This window comes from Rhinichthys klamathensis, unplaced genomic scaffold (assembly GCF_029890125.1).
Source record: "Rhinichthys klamathensis goyatoka isolate OS25496 unplaced genomic scaffold, OSU_Roscu_1.1 h1tg000011l_1, whole genome shotgun sequence".
Taxonomy (NCBI): Eukaryota; Metazoa; Chordata; class Actinopteri; order Cypriniformes; family Leuciscidae; genus Rhinichthys; species Rhinichthys klamathensis.
In genome coordinates this window covers 3104487-3125488 of record NW_026606564.1, presented here as the reverse complement: position 1 = coordinate 3125488, position 21002 = coordinate 3104487, and the positions used below count along the sequence as shown (strand labels likewise).

General features: G+C 40.4%; 1 protein-coding gene across 1 annotated transcript; it reads left to right on the top strand.

Annotated features, from left to right (window-relative positions):
- The first annotated feature begins 536 nt into the window (after positions 1–536).
- On the top strand, positions 537–20593 carry pls1 (plastin 1 (I isoform)). The gene is made up of 16 exons (XM_056264129.1): positions 537–712; positions 2320–2427; positions 2689–2849; positions 2975–3104; positions 5725–5857; positions 6000–6081; positions 6652–6817; positions 6979–7121; positions 9913–10008; positions 10867–11059; positions 17752–17830; positions 18434–18548; positions 18880–19013; positions 19655–19778; positions 19921–20045; positions 20157–20593. Exons 2-16 carry the CDS (start codon positions 2358–2360, stop codon positions 20293–20295), a joined length of 1890 nt encoding a protein of 629 aa, XP_056120104.1. The 5' UTR covers positions 537–712; positions 2320–2357; the 3' UTR covers positions 20296–20593.
- The last annotated feature ends 409 nt before the right edge of the window (positions 20594–21002 follow it).

The following is a 21002-nucleotide window of genomic DNA, read 5'->3' as shown; positions in this document are numbered from 1 at the left end:
TTCTATCATGAAATGAAGTTACTGCTCTAGAGTCATGCTTAAAACATGAAGGTCTGCTGTCAAACATCTGTCAGCTGAGGTTTCTTGTTCCGCCTCCAGTGAGTTCAACAGCACAGAAGAGTAATATTATTTTTCAGCACATTCCTCTGTTTTATGGCTGGAGATTCCCTCTTTCCCATCATTAGGTCAGCCGATAAGGTCTTATTACTCTGGTAGAGCGCGTCTCCTGTATCATCGCTGTACTTTCGTTCTGCTCTTGTATCTGGTCGCTCTGGTTATGAGACCAATTAAATGGCTCATTTTATAATGTATATCTTTTATCAAAGAGGCCTTCCAGATTGTGTGTTTATGGTTGTGTTTGTGTGAGAAAATCAAGCTTGTTTTATAAGCTTTGATAATAAAACCAGTGAAATGTGGAGCCGTTTTTTTAGGTCACAAAGTTATGTGGGTATAAAGTATGCTCACATGTTACATAGTACAATAAACGAATGACAGCCTCAGCTGACACAGCATTAAGTTGGGCGTTAAACGTTAACTCCAGCTACGAAGTAATAGACATTACAGGCCAAAGGTCTCTTACCTCACCATTATCTGCATGAGCTCCACATACGCAGTGGGAGAGGACAGAAGTCACCGCAGTGGATCCGATTGGAATATCTGCATCTTTTCTAGGGTAATCTCACGCTGAGTCGTGGGACTTTTTAGGAGAAAGGTATCGTTTTCTCAATGGCAGCATTCAAGCTTTGATTTTACTGTCTTATCTCATCAAAACATGCTGATTTTGTTTGTATGTGTCCCGTGGCTTTTGTTTTCTAATTATTCAGTGATATTTCTGTGATTGATAATAGAAAACTGATGACTCAGTGAGTTTGTTCTTGTAACTCGTATGTCATGAAATCCTGCTGGGATGTTGACATGTCCTGCGGTGTGAGATGCTAAACTAGCATTTTGCTAATTCTTTTAGTTGTTTTTCCTGCAGCTTTTATGGACTCATATTATTTAAAAGGGCTACATGGAACATTTGTACTTTTAAAAATGTATTTATCACACCTCGGTGCCATTTAAAATGAACCAGTGAAGACAAATGGTGAAAGCTAAAATCTTGATGCTGATGAACTTACTACTATTATTAAGCAAGGATGCATCAATATCAGTACAGTACAGATATTTATAATGTTTTCAGATTCATATAAACATATTAAGCAGCACAGTTGTTTTCAACATTGATAATAAGAGATGTTTCTTGAGCAGCAAATATTTGAATAATTTCTGAAGGATCATTTGATACTGAAAATTCAGCTTTAACATCATAGGACTAGATTATATTTTAAGATGTATCAAAATAGCAAACAGTAATTTTAAACTGTATAACATTGTAATAACATTTGAATAATTTCTTACTGTACACTGTAAAAAAATAATTATGTAAAAATACAGTTCAATTGTAAACATATTTACAGAATAACCTGTAGGCCTAAATGTCACAATTTTTAACAAATTGTAAGTTATAAGATTGTTTTTAACCTATAACATACTGACAACCACCATAATTAAACTGGTGGTAAAGAAAATGATGAACACATGATGAATCAAAGTTCATTACAAGTAGCTTTACAAGCTGAGATAAATAAAAATGCATTGAAGGTGTTTTACTGTATTTTACTCCAAAATTATATTAATATAAGGTTAGATCTATTATATTTTTTTCCTGTATACATAGTAAGGGAACTTACTGTTTACCTATTAATAGGTTTTGGTCGCACTTTGGCTTCAGTTCGTCAGTTTGTCCAGTTCTCCCTATTAACTAGTTGCTTATTAGCATGCATATTACTAGGATATTGGCTGCTTATCAGTACTTATAAAGCACATATTAATTCCTTATTCTGCAGAACCATATTCTACATCCCTTAATGTTACCCAGTACCTAAACTTAACAATAAACAAACTATTAATAAGCAGTAATTAGGAGTTTATTGAGGCAAAAGTCGTAGTTAATAATGAGAATTAGACCCTAATCTAAAGTGTGACCTACTTTTTTCAACTGTAGTGTTTTTACGGTCTTTTTACAGTTAAAATTACAATCATTTTTGCAGTGTGTTCTTGTTCAAGTAAATGCAGCGAGCATATTGAATTTTATTAAAAAAAAAACAAAAAAAAACCTCAGCCTTTTGAACGGTAGTGTATGCCGACCCATCTATAACTGCATTTCGTTAAGTATTTCTACCAGTCGTGTCCATCATGGATTTGCTTATCATAGAGATACAGCAATGGGCAAACAGAGTATAGCGCACAAACTCTCTGTGTGGACCTTTTTGGCAGGTCTTTTGCATGGTGAGCACTGCTGCGTGGAGACCAGCATGGAGAACAACGTCACACAGATCTCCAGAGAAGATCTGGAGGAGCTGAGAGAGGCTTTCAACAAAATCGGTCAGTAAAACTCTGTCTGAATCTCACTGTATTTTAGTGAATTGTCCATTGGAACATGTGAAATGAGCTTAAATCATCTACTTTGTGCTTGTGAGTTGTCAAAAAGTACATGTGTTTTGATGGCTGATCATCGTATCACGTGGTTCTACACACATAATTTATAGGTTTTTAATGGAATACCGAAATAAGGTGTCAAAGATTTTCTGCAGTGAGGAATTCAACTACTATAAAATGTAATATTAAAACTGTCTTTCATTCTAGATATTGATAACAGTGGCTATGTAAGTGATTTTGAACTTCAAGAGCTATTTCGAGAGGCCAGCTTTCACCTTCCCGGATACAAGGTACGGGAGATTGTGGAGAAGTTCATTGCCGGTGATACCAACAAAGACGAGAAGATCAGTTTTGAAGAGTTTGTTGTGGTAAGCCTGATTATGAGTTTTCATCTTATCTTGAAGTGTTGATGAGTTTTTATTGGTCAAAGTATACCTCAGCTGCTCGTGTCACTGGTGCACTTTGAAAGCTTAGATCTCACTAAATTCTTCAGATATTCCAAGAGCTAAGAAGTAAAGAAGTGAGAGAAACTTTCCGCAAGTCCATCTCCAGGCGGGATGGGATTCGGTCATTTGGAGGAACATCAAAGATCTCAAGTGAAGGAACGCAACATTCTTACTCAGGTGGTGACATATTTCAAAATTGTTTATGCAGTGATGCCATAATAGAACCAGTTTGAGTTCCTGAAAGAACCGTTATAAAACCTTTTGTGCACAAGAAAGGTTCCGTGGACGTTAAAGGCTCTTAATGGAACCATCAATGACAATAAAAAAAACATTTATTTTTAAGAGTATAGACCAGGGGTAGGCAAGTTCAGTCCTAGAGAGCCGCTGTCCTGCAGAGTTTGGCTCCAACACTGAAAAAAACCTCTCCTGCCTATAGCCTTAGTAATCCTGAAGACATTGATTAGCTTGTTCAGGTGTGTTTGATTAGGGTTGGAACTAAATTCTGCAGGACAGCGGCTCTCTAGGACCGAACTTGCCTACCCCTGGTATAGACAGTCAAAATGAAATTGAAATGTACCTTAGTTTCATTCTTAACTCTTTCATGCTAACTATGTTGCCAGCCATCACATTTTTGATCATATTCACGCCGTGTCCAGGCATGTTGTTGTCTCAACAGATGCCTCCACCACCGGCTCCTGGACAGGACCTCTACTGCACTGGCACATCAACTGCCTCTAATGCTAGCAGTATGGTTTGCTCTGCGCCACTTCAAATTGCTGCTACAGGGCAAGCATGTGCTGGTCCAGACGGCCTTTGCGTACATCAACCATCAGGGTGGTCTATGCTCCCATCTCATGTTGCAACGCACCTGCCATCTCCTCCTCTGGAGTCAGAAGCATCTGAGGTAGCTTCGCTGCGTTCACATTCAGGGTGAGCTCAATCGTGCGGCTGACGAGCTCTCACGAATAGCCCACGCTCCCAGGAGAATGGCGAATCCACACCCAGACGGTCCAACTGCCAGTTGTTTAAGTCCCTGACCGAGGGGACTACGCAAGTATGCGTTTCCCACAGTGAGCCTTCTCGCACAGACACTGTGCAAAGTCAGGGAGGAAGAGGAGCAGGTCTTGCTAGTTGTGCCGTACTGGCCCAACCGGTCCTGGTTCACAAAACCAATGCTCCTTGTGACAGCCCCTCCCTCTTAGGAAGGACTTGCTTTCTCAGAGACGGGGCACCCTATTGCACCCGCGTCCAGACCTCTGGAGGACTTACGTAGTCTACCCCCGGCTGTGGTAGAACCGCTCACTTCAGCGAGTACGCCCTCTACAAGGCACGCTTCCGCTCTGAAGTGGAGCCTGTTTGTTGATTGGTGCTCTTCTACAATGAGTAGCTCCCTGGAAATGCCCAATCAGAGCTGTGCTTTCCTTCCTGCAAGAAGGGCTGGAGCGAGGGCTGTCTCTCTCCACCCTAAAAGAGTATGTTGCCGCTATCACTGAACATCATGATGCAGTAGATGGTAAGTCCGTAGGAAAGCACGACCTGATCATCAGGTTCCTGAGGGGCGCAAGAAGATTAAATCCTCACCGCCCTCACTTTCTACCCTCTTGGGGTCTTTGCAGCCTTAAAGGGGGCACCCCTTGAAACACTGCAGTCAGTAGGGCTTAAAATCCTGTCTCTTAAGACGGCGCTCCTGACTGCACTGGCTTCTGTTAAGATATCCACCCTGGAGGACCTGCAGGCATTTTTTTGGCTGATGGATCATGCCTGGAATTTGGACCAGCCAACTCTCACGTAATCCTGAGACCCCGGCCTGGATACTTGACCAAGCTTCCTACCACTTCTTTTAGGGATCAGGTGGTGAACCTGCAAGCACTGCCCCTGGAGGAGGCAGACCCAGCCCTTGCTCTGCTCTGTCCCTTTCGCGCTTTGCGCCTATACATGGACCGAACGCAGAGCTTCAGGACCTCAGAACAGGTCTTTTGTCTGTTATGGAGGCCAGCAAGAGGGAAAGGCTGTCTCCAGCAGAGGTTGGCCCACTGGATAGTGGACACCATAGTCTTGGCATATCAGGCCCAAGACCAGTCGTGCCCCCTTAGGGTGAGGACTCATTCCACTTGGAGTGTTGCGTCCTCCTGGGCGTTACATTAGTAACCTAGACATTTTGATTTATATGCTGTTAAATGTTTGATGATCACGTTAGATTACTTGTGCACAAGCAATGCTTCTATCAACTCCTTCTGGTTTATGCAGATCTTCTTCCCTTGTTTTTGGATCTGGAGATGCTGTGATATTTCAGAGGATGTGCCCCCTACCTTATAACAGTAAAAACAGGGATTGCAGGAAAAAACTCATCAGTGGTGGGGAAGCGTGGTTCTAAAATTATGAAAAATCTTGTCAATGGCGGGGAAACAGTTAATGAACATTTCAGTTTTTTTTCCAAAAGAATAAAAAAGGGTTTGTCTTCATTTATCAAGATTTAATAACTTTCTTTGACTTGTAAAAATGACTTCAGCTGCCCACCTCCATTATGCCATGGCGTCCCTAACCCTTTTCACCATCCAGTGAATTCCTGTTGAATAAATTAACTCTATTCATATTTTCTTATGGAATATCCTGTTTCACTTGGAAACACATAAAGCCTCTGTGCAGTCCCTGCTGTGCTTGAGCACTGCTTCAGAAGAGTCAAACCATATTTGAACAGTTTGAAATGAGATTTGTCAATTGATTTGTCAAATGATCCCTGACGCAAGTGGACCAAATGTAATTTTGCTAATGTTTTGTTTTTATAAACGTTTCTCAGATGAAGAAAAAGTGGCCTTTGTTAACTGGGTCAATAAGGCCTTGGCAAAGGATCCTGACTGCAAACATCTGATCCCAATGGACCCGGAAACTGACAGTTTATTCAAATCCGTAAAAGATGGAATATTGCTTTGGTAATATAAGATTAACTGGTTTACTGTGTAATGTTATTTGTTTGTTGTGCTGGTCAATACATTGCCTTTAATTATTCAGCACATTTAAATACAATAGAAATAAGAGTTCATGTTTAACAACCTCTTGGCCGTTTCTTTGCAGCAAAATGATCAACCTCTCGCAACCGGACACCATTGATGAGCGGGTCATCAACACAAAGAAAAGCACTCCGTTTACAATGACTGTAAGTGCTCTCACTTTTGAAATCCAACAAAGAGGTGACATCAGAATAAAGATCTTTGAAAACCTCTCCTATAATGGGTGATTCTCAGCCCCGTCCTAATAAAAAAAAAATGTCCAGGTTACATTTGACCCTAAAATCAAGAAGAAAATCGACAATATATATATATATATATATATATATATATTTTTTTTTTTGCATTGACAATTAATGCCACAATGTGACTTTAATTCTTATTAATTCTAATTAATCATGAGAATTAGGAGCCATTTAAACAACATCGTTTTCAACTAAAAAAAATCATTTTCTTTAATTTGGTGGATTATGATTTGCTATCAATGTTTAGGGATTCCAACGATATCGCCCCTTTGTGCCGTTATTGTCATAGTTGTGGTGGTGTGGACTTCCCCATTCTGATAGAATTAGAATTATTATTAAAATAATTTTTATAGTCATGGCTATCGTCATTGGTGTGATAGGCCTTTAGAATATTTATTAAAATAAAAGATGTGTGGATTAGAGACATATATTTTAACAATAAATAAAGTTCTATCTACCTCTTTACTAATACAGGAGAATTTGATGTTGGCACTTAACTCTGCTTCGGCTATTGGCTGCACGGTGGTCAACATCGATGCTCAGGACATGAAAGCAGGGACCCCTCACCTCGTGCTTGGCCTCCTCTGGCAAATCATAAAAATCGGCCTCTTCGCTGACATTGAGATCTCACGCAATGAAGGTCATTACTCTGCCTAAATTGATTTTTGGTAACATGGTGCCATCCAATGGGGTTACTAATTGCCGCCATGAATGAATACAAGCATGCATGTACATGAGTGACTGATTTACGCCTCTTGGGAGGTTTCAATAACGTGTGTCTGTGTATTTATCTGTGTGTAGCTCTAATTGCATTGCTTGATGAGTCAGAAGAGCTGGACCACCTGATGTCAATGTCCCCCGAGGACCTTTTGCTGCGATGGGTCAACTATCACCTGAAAGCTGCTGGCTGGCAACAAATCAGAAACTTCAGTGAAGATATCAAGGTATTTTATGCTTCATCACATAAGTCATCATCAGTCATTCAGTCATTACTGATAATTCACATCACTCCATTAGAACTGGGCTTTGAACTGAAGTTTACCATATTTCACCCAAGTTTACCCTTTTCTTTTTTTTCTTTTGGCCAAAATATATTTCAAATACACTACCATTTAAAAGTTTGGGGTCATTAAGATTTTAATTAATTAATTTTATGTATTTATTTTATTTTAAAAAATTATGAGCTTCCACATTCCCCTGATAAACTTTGCATTCACTTGCAAGGGCGTAGGTTTAGGGGGGGACGCTAGGTACTAGTCCCAATCAATATTTTGAGATGACAAATTTGTCCCCACCAATATTTAGCAAGCTCCTTTGAACTGCTATTTTGATACTTGCGCTGCTATTTGGATCGATTCCAACGGCCAGGACGACGACAGTAGGTACAAGATACGCCGTAATTTGATTGGCGGCGGGGTATCTGACAGGCTACACGTGCGGGCCGGGACTACTTTCTGTGCTTGCACTCACTGGCAGCGAGCGGGTGGTGTGTGCGTGTGCGCGCGTGACGACTCCGACAAGTTACCAGGGCTGTCTCTCTGCCTCCCATATACAAATGCCAGAGTAAAACATTTTAATATTCCGTTTTTTTTGCCCCTTTTTGTACTTTGTAGATCAGCTATGTCACCCAAGAAGAAGAAAGGGGACATACGAAGCTTTTTCATAAAGCAGAGTGTAAGTAGGCAAAATTACGGTGGCCGAGAGAGCTCAACGCGCTGCAACTGAAGAAAACACATGCAAATAGAAGAAAACACATGCAAATAGAAAACAACGCGTGCAAATAGAAAAAAAAACACATGCAAATAAAATAAAACGCATGCAAATAGAAAAAAAGGCGTGCAAATAAAAAAAAACACCTGCAAATTAAGAAAACATCTTCATCAGTTTCACAACACACGTGTGCTCCAAATACTCACAACACCACCAAATACATAAACGCGCTGCAAATAACACAGAGCACAACGGAAATGTTTCCAGAGGAACCAAATAAGTGACGAACCCGGCTGGGACGTGCTGGCATATATCCATATCCATTGATATCCATAAATCTATGCGTGCTGGTGCTTACAGCTTAAAATTATACTTTATTTATTTGTTTATTTATTTATTTGTTTGTGCAAAACATACAGAGATTACATTTTTTATGACATACAACTTGTATACAATGTACAAAATGTATTAACAATATGTTCAATGTCATCAGAATACAAATGAGAAAAGAACAATGAGCTGGAAACTAAAATAAATAAAGAAAAAAGATAAAGAAGAAAAACATTAAGGAAAGATATTTATCTATAGATCAGTTACACTGTACAAATTGTTTCATGTTATTACATTTTCATAAAGAAAAGTTTCGTAAGAAATGTTAGGTAATGTAGGGTCCAAAATTTTTAAGTTGAGACACAGATATATAACGCATATTTTAAAAGCTTTTTTTGTAAAATAAAAATAAAAATGTATTTGCATCCGTTATGTTAACAGCATCATATTACTGTCGTAAGACCAGCTGATGGACACCGTGCTGCGTTGTCATGGGAACATCCCACGATGTCTTTAGTTGCTCCCTTCATCAAGTGCGCTCCACACGGCTGCCTAACAGCCCACTAGAGCCTTGCTCACTCCAAAAGGGCTCTAATATCTGCCCTTTCGAAGGGAGTATGGCATAGGGAAGCTCACGAGCAATAAGCACGTCTCAGCCGGGTTCGTCACTTATTTGGTTCCCCTGGAAACATTTCCGTTGTGGTCTGTGTTATTTGCAGCGCGTTTTCTGTATTTGGTTGTGTTGTGAACTTTTGCAGCGCATTTCCTTATTTGGAGCACACGTGTGTTGTGAAACTGATGAAGATGTTTTTTTAATTTGCAGGTGTTTTTTTCTATTTGCATGCGTTTTTTTCTATTTGCACGCGTTTTTCTCTATTTGCATGTGTTTGCTTCAGTTGCAGCGCGTTGAGCTGTCTCGGCCACCGTACAAAATAACTATAGCCACACAAATAACTAGCAGTAGTAGTGACTGACCAGGCTTTCAAATGCAGATTCTACTGTGGAAAATAGTATTAACTAGTGATCCTGGTTGCCCAGGATATTGTTACAGTTAAACCTTGCTTCTGCAATCTTTCAAGGTTAGGAGCATTAATTAGGGGTGTGCAGCACGGAAACTAATGTACATAATAATTTATGTTAAATAAAATGTTTGGTTGTTCAGCATTACACAGTCTAAGGTTTTTATTTTTTGAGAGTGCATTTTTGAGATTATACAGTTATACTAGCTCTTTATTGACAGTATACAGGATGGTGTATCGGGGTCAGGATACAATATAATGAGATGAAGTAGATTCACTGCTGTATTGTGATATACTGTATTGCCAGCAGTCTGAAATGACAAAGGAAATCGCCATTAAAGCACTGTAATCTTACAACAAAATAATTCGCGTGGGGGGGGTGGATGTCCCCACCAAAGCTGAGACCAAACCTACGCCCATGTTCACTTGCAAAATGTAAACGTAAATGTAAAGTTTCTTGGTGGAACGCAAAACATTTTGTGAGTATATATATATATTTATATATATATGGCCATTTTGAAATACCGCATTGGTTAAATGCTGAGTAAATCAAACACAGGCCTAGAAATGAAAGAACTATATAAAACCCTATAAAAGCCTTTGATCTGGTTTCACATCAAATCCTTTGAGCTGTCATTTGCATGTCAGTTGATATTGACTTATATAATGCTCTCAGGACTCCAGGGCTTACTTCCACCTGCTTGATCAGATCTCGCCTAAAGGAGACGGGGATGATGAGATGAGGATTGACATTGACATGTCTGGCCTGAAGGTAAGTCGGTCTGAATGTTTAGTCAACAGCCTTTGCCTTTTTACTGAGAAAGTCAACATGCTGATTTGTTTCCGGCGTCAGGTCAGTTTCCTGTGTTCCACACTTTATGACACAATTTAGTGCAGATAAGAAAGAGGGCGACTTTTTGAGTTTAAACAAAGTGAAGGGAAATATGAGAACAAAAGACAACAAGACAAAGTCCTGAGGAAGGGAGGTTGGATACGAGTGTTTGGCAAGTTTGGTTTTGTAGATTGGGATTGGGGAGGTTCGTTTGTCTTTAGGTTTTAACTATTTGTGTTGCAAAATTCACTATTACTTGAGCATTAATACTATTTTTCAAAACCCTAAGCCTATGTAATTAAACTTTGATGCAACTCATCATGAATCATTTGTGCCACAGACACGAAACCCCAAAATACAACAAAGAACTTACACAACTTTCAACAAGGTCACATTTCACTTAAATAAATAAATGTATGAATGCTATTTTTTGCATTATGGAATTATTTTCATGACAATTAACCACATTAGCGCTATGTGTTTGAATGTTTTTTTTTTATAAAAACAGATAAATAATAAAATATTTCAATGATACTAAAAGAACACTGAATGGAAGTGCCAACCTTTGATACTGTATAGAAAGCCAGTACAATAAAATAAACGCAGTCTATTTTTCAAGCCAAATAAAATAACTTATTCTAACCTGGGGTGTAAAATGTAGCGTTTGTACAGTTACGTCCACATATTGTCCTATTATTGTGGCACTGTACAGAACAGCCATTAATCTTGTTGCGGCAGATAATCATCTGCTTTCAGATTTAAGCATAGTTACTCAGACTCAATAACTCTGTCTTTAAGGAGCGCGATGATGAAGTGCGAGCGGAGCTGATGCTGAAGCAGGCGGATCGCCTGGATTGCAGACAGTTTGTCACTCCACGGGATGTGGTGGCAGCAAACCATAAGCTCAACATGGCCTTTGTGGCCAATCTTTTCAACATGTACCCGGCCTTGAACAGACCCACCACTAATGGCATTGATTATGAAATTGAGGGTGAGTTGCATTATTTTATGTGAATGTGCCAAACGTGTGCTGAAAAGGTGTTATTTATGCAGTCTGGGACCCTTTAGAGAACCTGAGAGGTTTTTGACTGCCTGTGATAAATTATGCTGCATTATCTTTGCTTCACATCTGAGCTCACATACTGTTTAGCCAACCAGACATTTCCCATCATTAAAACAAGAAACATACTCAAAAAGCAAGATCCATGAAAGTATTCACAATACATTCTTAATGACTTACACACAACCTATGATTGTTTGATAGAAGACGATCGTATTTTTAAATTATTATATTTTGTATTATTTTGTTCCGCCTGAACTAGACTCGCATAAGGCCGTTACCAGAAGCCAGTGATTATAGTTTATAAAGTTATACATATTTTTCTTGACATAACCGCATCACTTTGCTTCAGAAGGCCTTCATTAAAGGTGCAGTGTGTGACTTTTAGCGACATCTAGCGGTTCGGTTGCGAGTTGCACTAAGGGCTCAGCCCACTGCACACCCCTCCCTTCCGAAGAAGCTACGGTGGCTAAAACGGGACAAACATCGTCGTCTGAGACAGCAGAGAATAGCCAGAGTAAGCCAAGAGTGTGTGACATTGTCACTGTTTCTGTACCACAGTCCATGATTAAACCACATCATGGATAACGTTTACAAAGCCATAGTCAGGTGAGGATCAAGGGTTTTAATATATAATATAATAATAGTAATCAGCTGACTGTCTCACAAACGTAACCAGCACATTTCTCCCCACATAGCAAACCCATAATACAGCGAGGGAGAAGAACCACATGAAACTATGCAACTATATATGTTTTCTAACAGGGTAGTAAAAGTTTAGCTGTAATATGAGCTGTTACTGTGGCTGAGCTGGTTAAAGCGTTAAGCCTTGTTTATACTCGACGCGTCCGCATGAGCCCAAAGGTGCGCGTGGCAAAAATGACATGATTGTAACAGCGCGCGCGCCTCCGCATCCCCTAGACACCATTTACTACACACAATAGGCTTTTTTTTCTCTGATTTTGAAAACTCTTCGCGATCGACTTAAAATGCTTCCAAGATCGACTTGTCGACCGCGATCGACGGGTTGGTGATTCCTGTAACATACTGTTTTACGGTCAATGACAAGAGTACTAATCAGCTGTCTCACGAACGTAACCAGCACATTTATCCCCACATAGCAAAGCCATAACACAGCGAGGGAGAAGAACTAAGTGACATGAAACAATCCAACTACATATTTACACCACTGACAAGGGAAAAGTCACTACTCACGGTGTTTATGACTAGCTTCTTCTAGCTTCCTGCGGCTTCTCTTTTAAGGTAGTGACGAAACGCGCTCTGTAGCGCTGTGTGTTTGCGTTCGGCTACGGTAGAAACATGACGTCACAATATGTCGACCTTCATAGAAGGGGGTGCCCGCGGTTATGTAGATATAAATGTCTCATTCTAAGGTAATAAAAACATTACGGTTTATTAAGTAAGTTCTTTATACACCACTGAAAACATAGTTATGGATGTCATATTGCATTTCTGTTAATAGATACTCAAAAATTTTACACATTGCACCTTTAACACCCTGTATGGATTATGTTTGTGATGGATGAACTTTTTTGGGGGGCTTCAAAATCTAAGGTACCATTCACTCCCATTATAAAGCTTGGAAGAGCAAGGACATGTTTTAATATAACTCCGATTGTGTTTGGCTGAAAGAAGAAAGTCATATACACCTAGGATGACTTGAGGGAGAGTAAATTATGAGACAATTTAAATTTTGGGGTGAACTATCCCTTTAATTTGAACATTTGCTAATATTTTAAATGATTTAATGGACCTGAGCTAACATGAACTAACAATGAACAATTCTATTTTTATTAACTAACATAAATAAAGATTAATATGTATGTATGTATGAATGTATTATATATGTTTATTTAGTAGTGGGTTGTTTCTTAGGATATTTCTGAGTGTGTAAGAAAATGCTGCTGCTGATGATAATAATAATGCTAATAATATAGAGGCTAATAATAATAATAACACTTATTATAAAAATAATAAAGAGCCTGATATCAAATAGGAAACAGCATCTATGTAAAGAAGTCACTTTAGGTAATAGATAAAGTTTCAAGTCACTGTTATAGGTTGCAGGAAATATACATGAAAGACATACAGTACTGTTCTTCTTACCAACACCTCTGACAAATTAGTGCTTTTGTGTGTCAGTTCATGCATCTGCAGTGTTTTCAGCGAGCACCAGGTGGCGCTCTGTGGCTTACTTCACACATAATGCATGTGTGTGTGTGTGTGTGTGTTAGAGGATCAACATGTGACAGTAATTGGGGGTGATTAGGTTTTATCTCACTGTCTGTTTATCTGTCTTTTGTCCTCTTCATCTGATTGTTCTATTCTCTTCTCCATTCTGTCTCCTTAAATACAGCATGTCATCAGCCAAATAGATACGTACATTTGCCAGAACCCTCTTAACTGCCTTTTTCCCATTTACGTTGCAGAGGGAGATAGATGGTTATTTTACCATCATGCTCTTTTCTGCATTCACAACACTATTAATTTAGTTTGCAGCCTGATTTTATTGTTAATAAGGATAAAGGTCTATTGAGCAAACTAAGAGAATATCTAGCTCAGGATTGTGAAACAGACTATCATCATGTAATCATTCTTGCGCACTTTAGTAATTCGTATTTAAAGGACTTTATTAAAAACACATTTAACAGGAGCATATAGTGGAAGACAGGATTTCCGCTGTACAAATAGGCATACAGTAACATTCACAACACAAAGATTCCTCCTTAGTCCACTTAGGTAATTTATGAAAACTTAAGGAAAACTGCTAAGGAAATTGTAATGGCTATGACACCACAATAATTAACATGACCACCCACATTTATACATCAATGTCAATCTATCAAACTATTCACTATACAGCTGTCACGTTTTCGTCCAGATGAAGATGATTCAAAAGTAAAAAAGTATTTATTAATAAAACTAACACAATTAATCCAGTAGTGAGAGCTAGGCAACGTACAGTGTGTAAAGACACAAACAATACCGGACAAATGAATTTAAAATAAGAGTCTTCTTTGAAATATATAAAAAAAAACAATCTCACCGACCCCAAACTTCTGAACACTAGTATAGTTCAGCTGAATATCTATTCAGGGAGGAACTTAAATACACAGTGATTATGACAAAATAACAAACAGCTGTGATGTTTGAATGAATGTCAATGGAAACTAACGAGTGGCAGGAACCTAGAACAAAGGAAACAGGAAACTGACAATAAACAAACTAAAAGTCCATGAAAGTGAAACTAACAGAACATAATTGTGACATAACACCCCCTGTGGGAAGGCGCAACCTCGCACCGTAATATATGAAGCGGGGGGGTTAGGAGGCAGACGAGAAGTGGGTGAAGGGCTGGATGAAGGCAGACATGCTGGCAGGAGAGACAAGGGTGGCGATGGAGGTAGTAGCCATGGAGGACATGATGGTGGAAGGGCCCAAGGAGAGGTGGATGGTGGTAGGATCCAGGGAGGACCGGACGGCCGACGAGATCCCAGAGCGACCCAGGAGAAGACCATTTTGGAGGTGAGCCATGGCGGCAATGATGGAGGGAGGAGCCCAGGGGGTTCTTTGAGCCTGACCAACAGCACTGATGCCTGGAGATGAAGAGGCCCAGGTGGAGTCTGTGGCACCGAGAGACCAGGTGACACTGAAGGACAGGCAGGGAGACCAAGGCGGAGTCCTGGCGACAAATGGCCATGTTGGAACCAAGGGGCCAAAGGACCAAGGTGATGCTGGTGTGAGTGAGGGGTGGAGGTGACCCCGGTGGAGCCTGAGGGGTGGAGGAGCCTGACATAGCCGTAGGGGTGGAGCGCAGCGGACAGCCCGGAAGTCCGTGGAGATGGTGGGGCGACAACTGACCAGGGCGGAGCTGGTGGGACGAGGTAGCCTGATGGAGCCGAAAGGACAATGGTCCCAGGTGGAGCTGAGGGGGCAAGGAGCCATGACGGAGCCGATTGGTCAACGGACTGAGGTGGAACTGAGGGCTCTGAGGGACGAGGCGGTGCCCGGGACACTAGGGCTGGGAATCGCTGGGTACTTCACGATACGATACGATATGCGATACATTGTTCACGATACCGATAATATCACGATATGGCGATACTGCGATAATCGATATTATCAGTAATAACTCACAATAGCTATATCATGTTTTAAGAAATACAATTTTCTTTTAAATTAGGAAAATTAATCTCCATTTATTTTTTGGGATGAAACACAATAACAAAAACAACTTGTGTCTTATCAGTTGCAACAAAACAGTCACAGACACTATTTTAGTGTAACATTGCTGCAATCAGTAGTAATAAAAATGTTTACGCCGGGGTGTGTCGGCTTCGAGCCAGCACCAACCACGGCTTTCTCACAGAGCTCCGGGTGATGCCGCGTGAGGTGTCTGTACATGTGGTCGTGTTTCCCGTTTTGCGGACTTTTGCAAAGCCAGACATCCCAAGTCTCACGGAAGTTCAGGGAGTCTCCCGCATAATGATAGCGTCTCCCTGATGCCCGCAAATTAGTTCAAATCTCCCGGAATCTAGAGCGCGCATGCGAGACAGAACAGCCTGCACGCATAACATACATAGCAGGGGAGAGAGCGAGAGACTTTGCGTGTGTGCCTCATGAAAGCTAGTCAAATCCAGTCAACTCGGATAATGAATAGAGCGTTTTATAACGGCTTTTAAGATCGATACTTGGCAAGAGTGCATCGAGAATCGATCGCGGGAGTAAATATCGTGATATATCGCCATATCGATATTTTGGCGCACCCCTACGGGACACCTCATGCCAGGGCAGAGATGGGGACCGGAAGCCCCAAGGCAGATCAGGGCTGATGGTGAGGGGCTAAAGGGAGCCGGCGGAGCCAGAGCCGAGGGAATGGCTGGCTTCAGTGGAGCGTGCAGAAGAGGTAGACTGGGTGAGGAAGCAGACTCAGTGATGGACAGGGCTGGTAGCGACGAAGATCATACTGTGATGGACTGGTGGTGATGACAAACTAGGGCTGGACACAACCAGTGTCAATGATGACACAGTAGACTCATGGCTGGGTAGGACCAGCGGCGATGATAAACACTGATTATTACAGGAGACGACCAGTGATAGAGAAGGTTCGTGGGTGGGCAGGGTGGGAAGCACTGCATCCGTTTCCCAGTCTATCAGCCATCCTTCTGTTTCCAGTTCCGCTAACACCCCCACTGACACAGATGTAATAGCTGGCTCACACACCTGGTCAGCTGGGACCTCTGGCTTCTCTTGTGGGACGGATGTGGCTGCTGGCTCTGGCTCCTTGGCGGGCATTGGCTCAGGCTTGTTATCCGTGGCAAGAATCAGCTGGGTCTCTTGGTCTGTGGTGGGCTCTGGCTCCTTATCCGCAGTGGACATGGGCGCTGGGTCGGGCCTTGGGGGTGGTGACTGATGGTGAGTGGGGCTGGATGCTGGCAGCAGGATCCTCTTCCATATCGCCCACAATGAAAGAAGATCTGTTGACCCGTAGGGTGACGTTGTAGTACTTGGCCAGCGTCTAGCAGGAGTTTCCTCGTGGCACCACAGCCGGATCTTGTCGTCGAGTATGATCCAAAACCCCTTCATGTGCGGGATGTCTTCTGATGCCGACGATTTCCTCCACATATTCCTCCAGGCATCTGCCACTCAAAGAGGCAACATTGATGGAAGCTATTTCCAAGCTTCTTCTCATTTTGGGGTCCTGTATTCTGTCATGTTTTAGTCCAGATGAAGATGATTCAAAAAGGTTACAAAACAAAGTATTTATTAAAAAAACAAGAGTAATCCAATAGCGAGAGGTAGGCAACGTACAGAGTGTAAAGACACAAACAATACCATACAAATGAAGAGTGCACAAGGAGGAACTTAAATACACAGTGATGATGTATTACATGGCTACTTGCCACATAAGTAAATAATTAGACACAAAATATTGATCTGAGTCTAAATATTTTATTAGGTCTTCAAACGCAAAGCTTCCGCGGAGAGAGCAGTTGCTAGCGCGGCAAGTTCAAACTACAGACATATAAAGATACGGTACAGTCATACCACTTATTACACAGCATTTCACCACATAAATAATTATGGGGATAAGAGATATTGATTTGAGATGAAACTGTTTTAAAATCACACCTGTTTGAGAGCCGTGTAATAAGACAAAATATTGAACAGCTGTGATGACTGAATGAGTGTCCATGGAAACTAACGGGTGGCGGGAAACTAGAACAAAGGAAACTGTCGATAAACAAACTAAGTCCATGAAAGTGAAACTAACAGAACGTAGTTGTGACCACAGCAAATTGATCCATCCTGATAAACAACAGTGTAAATTACATGGGTAAACAGACAATAGCCTACATATAGTGTATATTTAGAAGTCCTAAATGGACAGCAGCAAAAATAGGCAGTTTAATTCTCAGAGGGGGGGGCAGTTCTTTGGTGGGCTTATAATGTGAGGTCAATATAAACAGTAACATCCAATTAAAACAGTTTTAAAATTTGTTTTCAAAAATTAACTGCATCTAAAGTACATAATGATCCTCAAAATAAGGCATAAGACATGGTGTGACTGACTAATAAATGATCGCTCTCTCTTTCGACAGGAGAAACACGAGAGGACAGGACATTCAGAAACTGGATGAATTCTCTGGGGGTTTCTCCACATGTCAATCACTTGTACAGGTAACACAGCCATTTATTTAGCTTACAGTAATGCCGTAGTTTTCTACGGTGACAGTTGAAATATCAGGACTAATGTTGGTTCTGAAATCAAAAGCTATGAATCTATGGGTTCATGGTGGAACCACTGTACTACAAGGAGGTTGTGAGATGGAGAAATAGCTAAATAAATTAAACAAACAAACAAAATGTATGCATGTTTACTTTTGAATGTATTACACCATTATTTTTAAAATGTAGAACTTTTAAAAATGGAAATATAACTAAAACATAAAGCAATTAGATAAAACCATAAACAAAATTAGTACACCAGCTTAAAAATAGGTGTTATTTAGTAGTAATAGATAAAATAGGAGTTATTATTATAGATTATTATAGAGATAGATAGATGGATGGATGGACGGACGGACGGATGGATAGCACATGTCCAACCACAAGGCCACAGCTCTGACATGTTGCTTTTTGCTTTTTGTTGTGCTTTGGAGAAATTTGCTGACAAATCAGAGGTGGTCTGTACATTTAAACACAATTTACATTGATTCACTGTACTACATAAAACATTATAACCAAAAGACTGAAGTTAACCATGAACATCCTCTTCTCCAGTGATCTGCATGATGGTCAAGTCATTCTTCAGTTATACGAGAGAATCCAGGTCCCTGTTGACTGGACTAAAGTCAATAAACCTCCCTATCCAATACTGGGCTCCAACATGAAGAAGGTTTGTGCTTTCAGAAGTTCAGCTTTGAGTTGCAATAGGTTAAGAGTACAAGCAGCTAATAACTGAAATAAAAGAACTGGATCAGCTTTGAGTCACATCACATTAGTGCGTTTGTTTCTGAGAGCAAATTAAATATGTCTGTACTGCTACATGTTGGATTTCTGTCCCTGCTGAATGATTTCCACAGCTGCCTCAGGGTACTGGCGAGCTCAGTTTAGAATTCAAAATGCACTTTATTCATCAAAAACTCCATTTATGTATGCGTACTGCTGTCGTCGGGGTTAAATTATACATGTCATTTTAACTTGGCTGACATATGTTTGTTTTGTAGCTTGAGAATTGTAATTATGCAGTCGCACTGGGCAAAAAGGAAGCAAAGTTTTCCTTAGTAGGAATCGGTGGTGAGAATATCAATGAGGGAAGCCCCATGCACACCCTGGCACTGGTCTGGCAACTGATGACAAGGTACTTTATCTATACAATAAAAGTTTCAACATGCTGTCATGGCAATTCTAACTATTTTACATGTTGGCGATTTTGTGGAAAATCGAATGCACATGTCTTCGTATGCACATCTGCTTACACGTTTAGAGGTGAACCTTCATGCTAGAGTTTTTTTTTTTCATACAAATCAAATCGTATGTATTCATATGAAAATTGAAAACTTGTAAAATAGTTCTCATGAGATTGGGTTGAAATAGTTTGACTTGACTCGTATGGCAAAAAATTGGCCAATGATCCTTCAGAAATGATTCTAATATGCTGATTTGCTGCTCAAGAAACATTTCTTATTATTATCAATGTTGAAAACAGCTGTGCTGCTTAATATTTTCATGGAAACAGTGATACATGTTGCTTTTCGGGATTATTTGATGAATAGAAAGTTCAAAAGAACAGCATTTACTTGATAGTCTTTACTGTGACTTTTGGAAAACAAAATGAATGCCTTTTTACTGAATACAATTAGGATTTTCTTTTAAAAAATGACCTCAAACTTTTGTATATTTAAAAAAAAGAACTTGTCATATGAGGATGGTTATGGCTTTGACGTCTATTTTTGTTAAACATGTGAAACGTGTGAATCATCTTACAAATAACTCTTGCAGATACACTTTGAAGGTTCTGTCTGACCTCGGTGAAGGGGAAATAGTCAATGACCAAATTATTATCAACTGGGTGAACAACACTTTGAAACAAGGCCATAAAGACTCGTATATCAACAGCTTCAAGGTGAATCCCATTCGACACAATGTTTTGCCAGTACTGCTTTCCTACAGTACCATAAAGTGAATGAATTCATATTGGGATTTAAATAATAGCAAACATGTCTACGTTTAAATGAAATTGAATTGTGTATGATGTATTGTTTCAGGACAAATCAATCAGCACTAGCCTGCCAGTGATTGATCTGATCGACACCATCGTGCCCAAAGTCATTAAATACGAGATGGTGAAGAGCGGGGAAATGACGCCAGAGGACAAGCTGAACAATGCAAAGTAAGTTCCCCCCGCGGCTCCTCATAAATTACCCTGATACGCATCTGACGCCAAATTGCCTGTTGTCTCGCCACCAACAACCGTCTCTGTATCTCTGTTTCCCACTCACAGATACGCAATCTCAGTGGCGCGAAAAATCGGAGTCAAGGTGTACGCCCTGCCCGATGACCTTGTGGAGGTCAAACCCAAGATGGTGATGACGGTGTTTGCATGCCTCATGGGAAGGGGCTTGAAGAAAGTCGATGGCTGACCTTGTCAGAAAGCACAACCCATACATTGCACTTGTTTTCCCCCTGCCTTACGCACCAACACTTTAATGCGATTGTTATTTTTTTATGAATAGTTCCTCATGAATTCACCTCCTGTTAATTGCACCGAAATACGTCACTAATCATTTCATTTCTAGCTAAGATGCAAGATTATTCAAAGAGAATGTTATTTTCTTAATAATTGTGAATGCTTTATTTCTTCATCGGCTCTTGATTCTCTCAGATTGTAAATAGCTGGATATTTTTGCATTACGTAAATAAAGGTGCTCACAAGAAATATTGGAGCCATGTAGATCTGCACATTCATTCATTTTGTTATTTAATCAGGCTTAGATGCAGCTGGCCAGCTATTCTGGCTTATAATCATACATTCAGGGTGTCAGTCTAAATATTTGCTCATCCAGGAAAGCGCATTGTAATTCAGAGGAATTCGAAAGGAGAAAAATGCTACAATTGGCAGTAAAAATGATTGAACAAGCATCCACATCATTTAACAGTGGCCAGAATTGCAAACACTTTGCAAACACTGCCTCCTATTTACAATCATCTAACGTGTCCAGCTCTCTTCTAGAGGGACTTTCTCTCAGTGTCATTGTGAAATTCCAGATGTGTTTGAGTTGCTGGGAGTGTTCCCCTTTGACAATCGCACCATCACGTAGAGCTGCGCTCGGTTTCACATTCGAAGCCC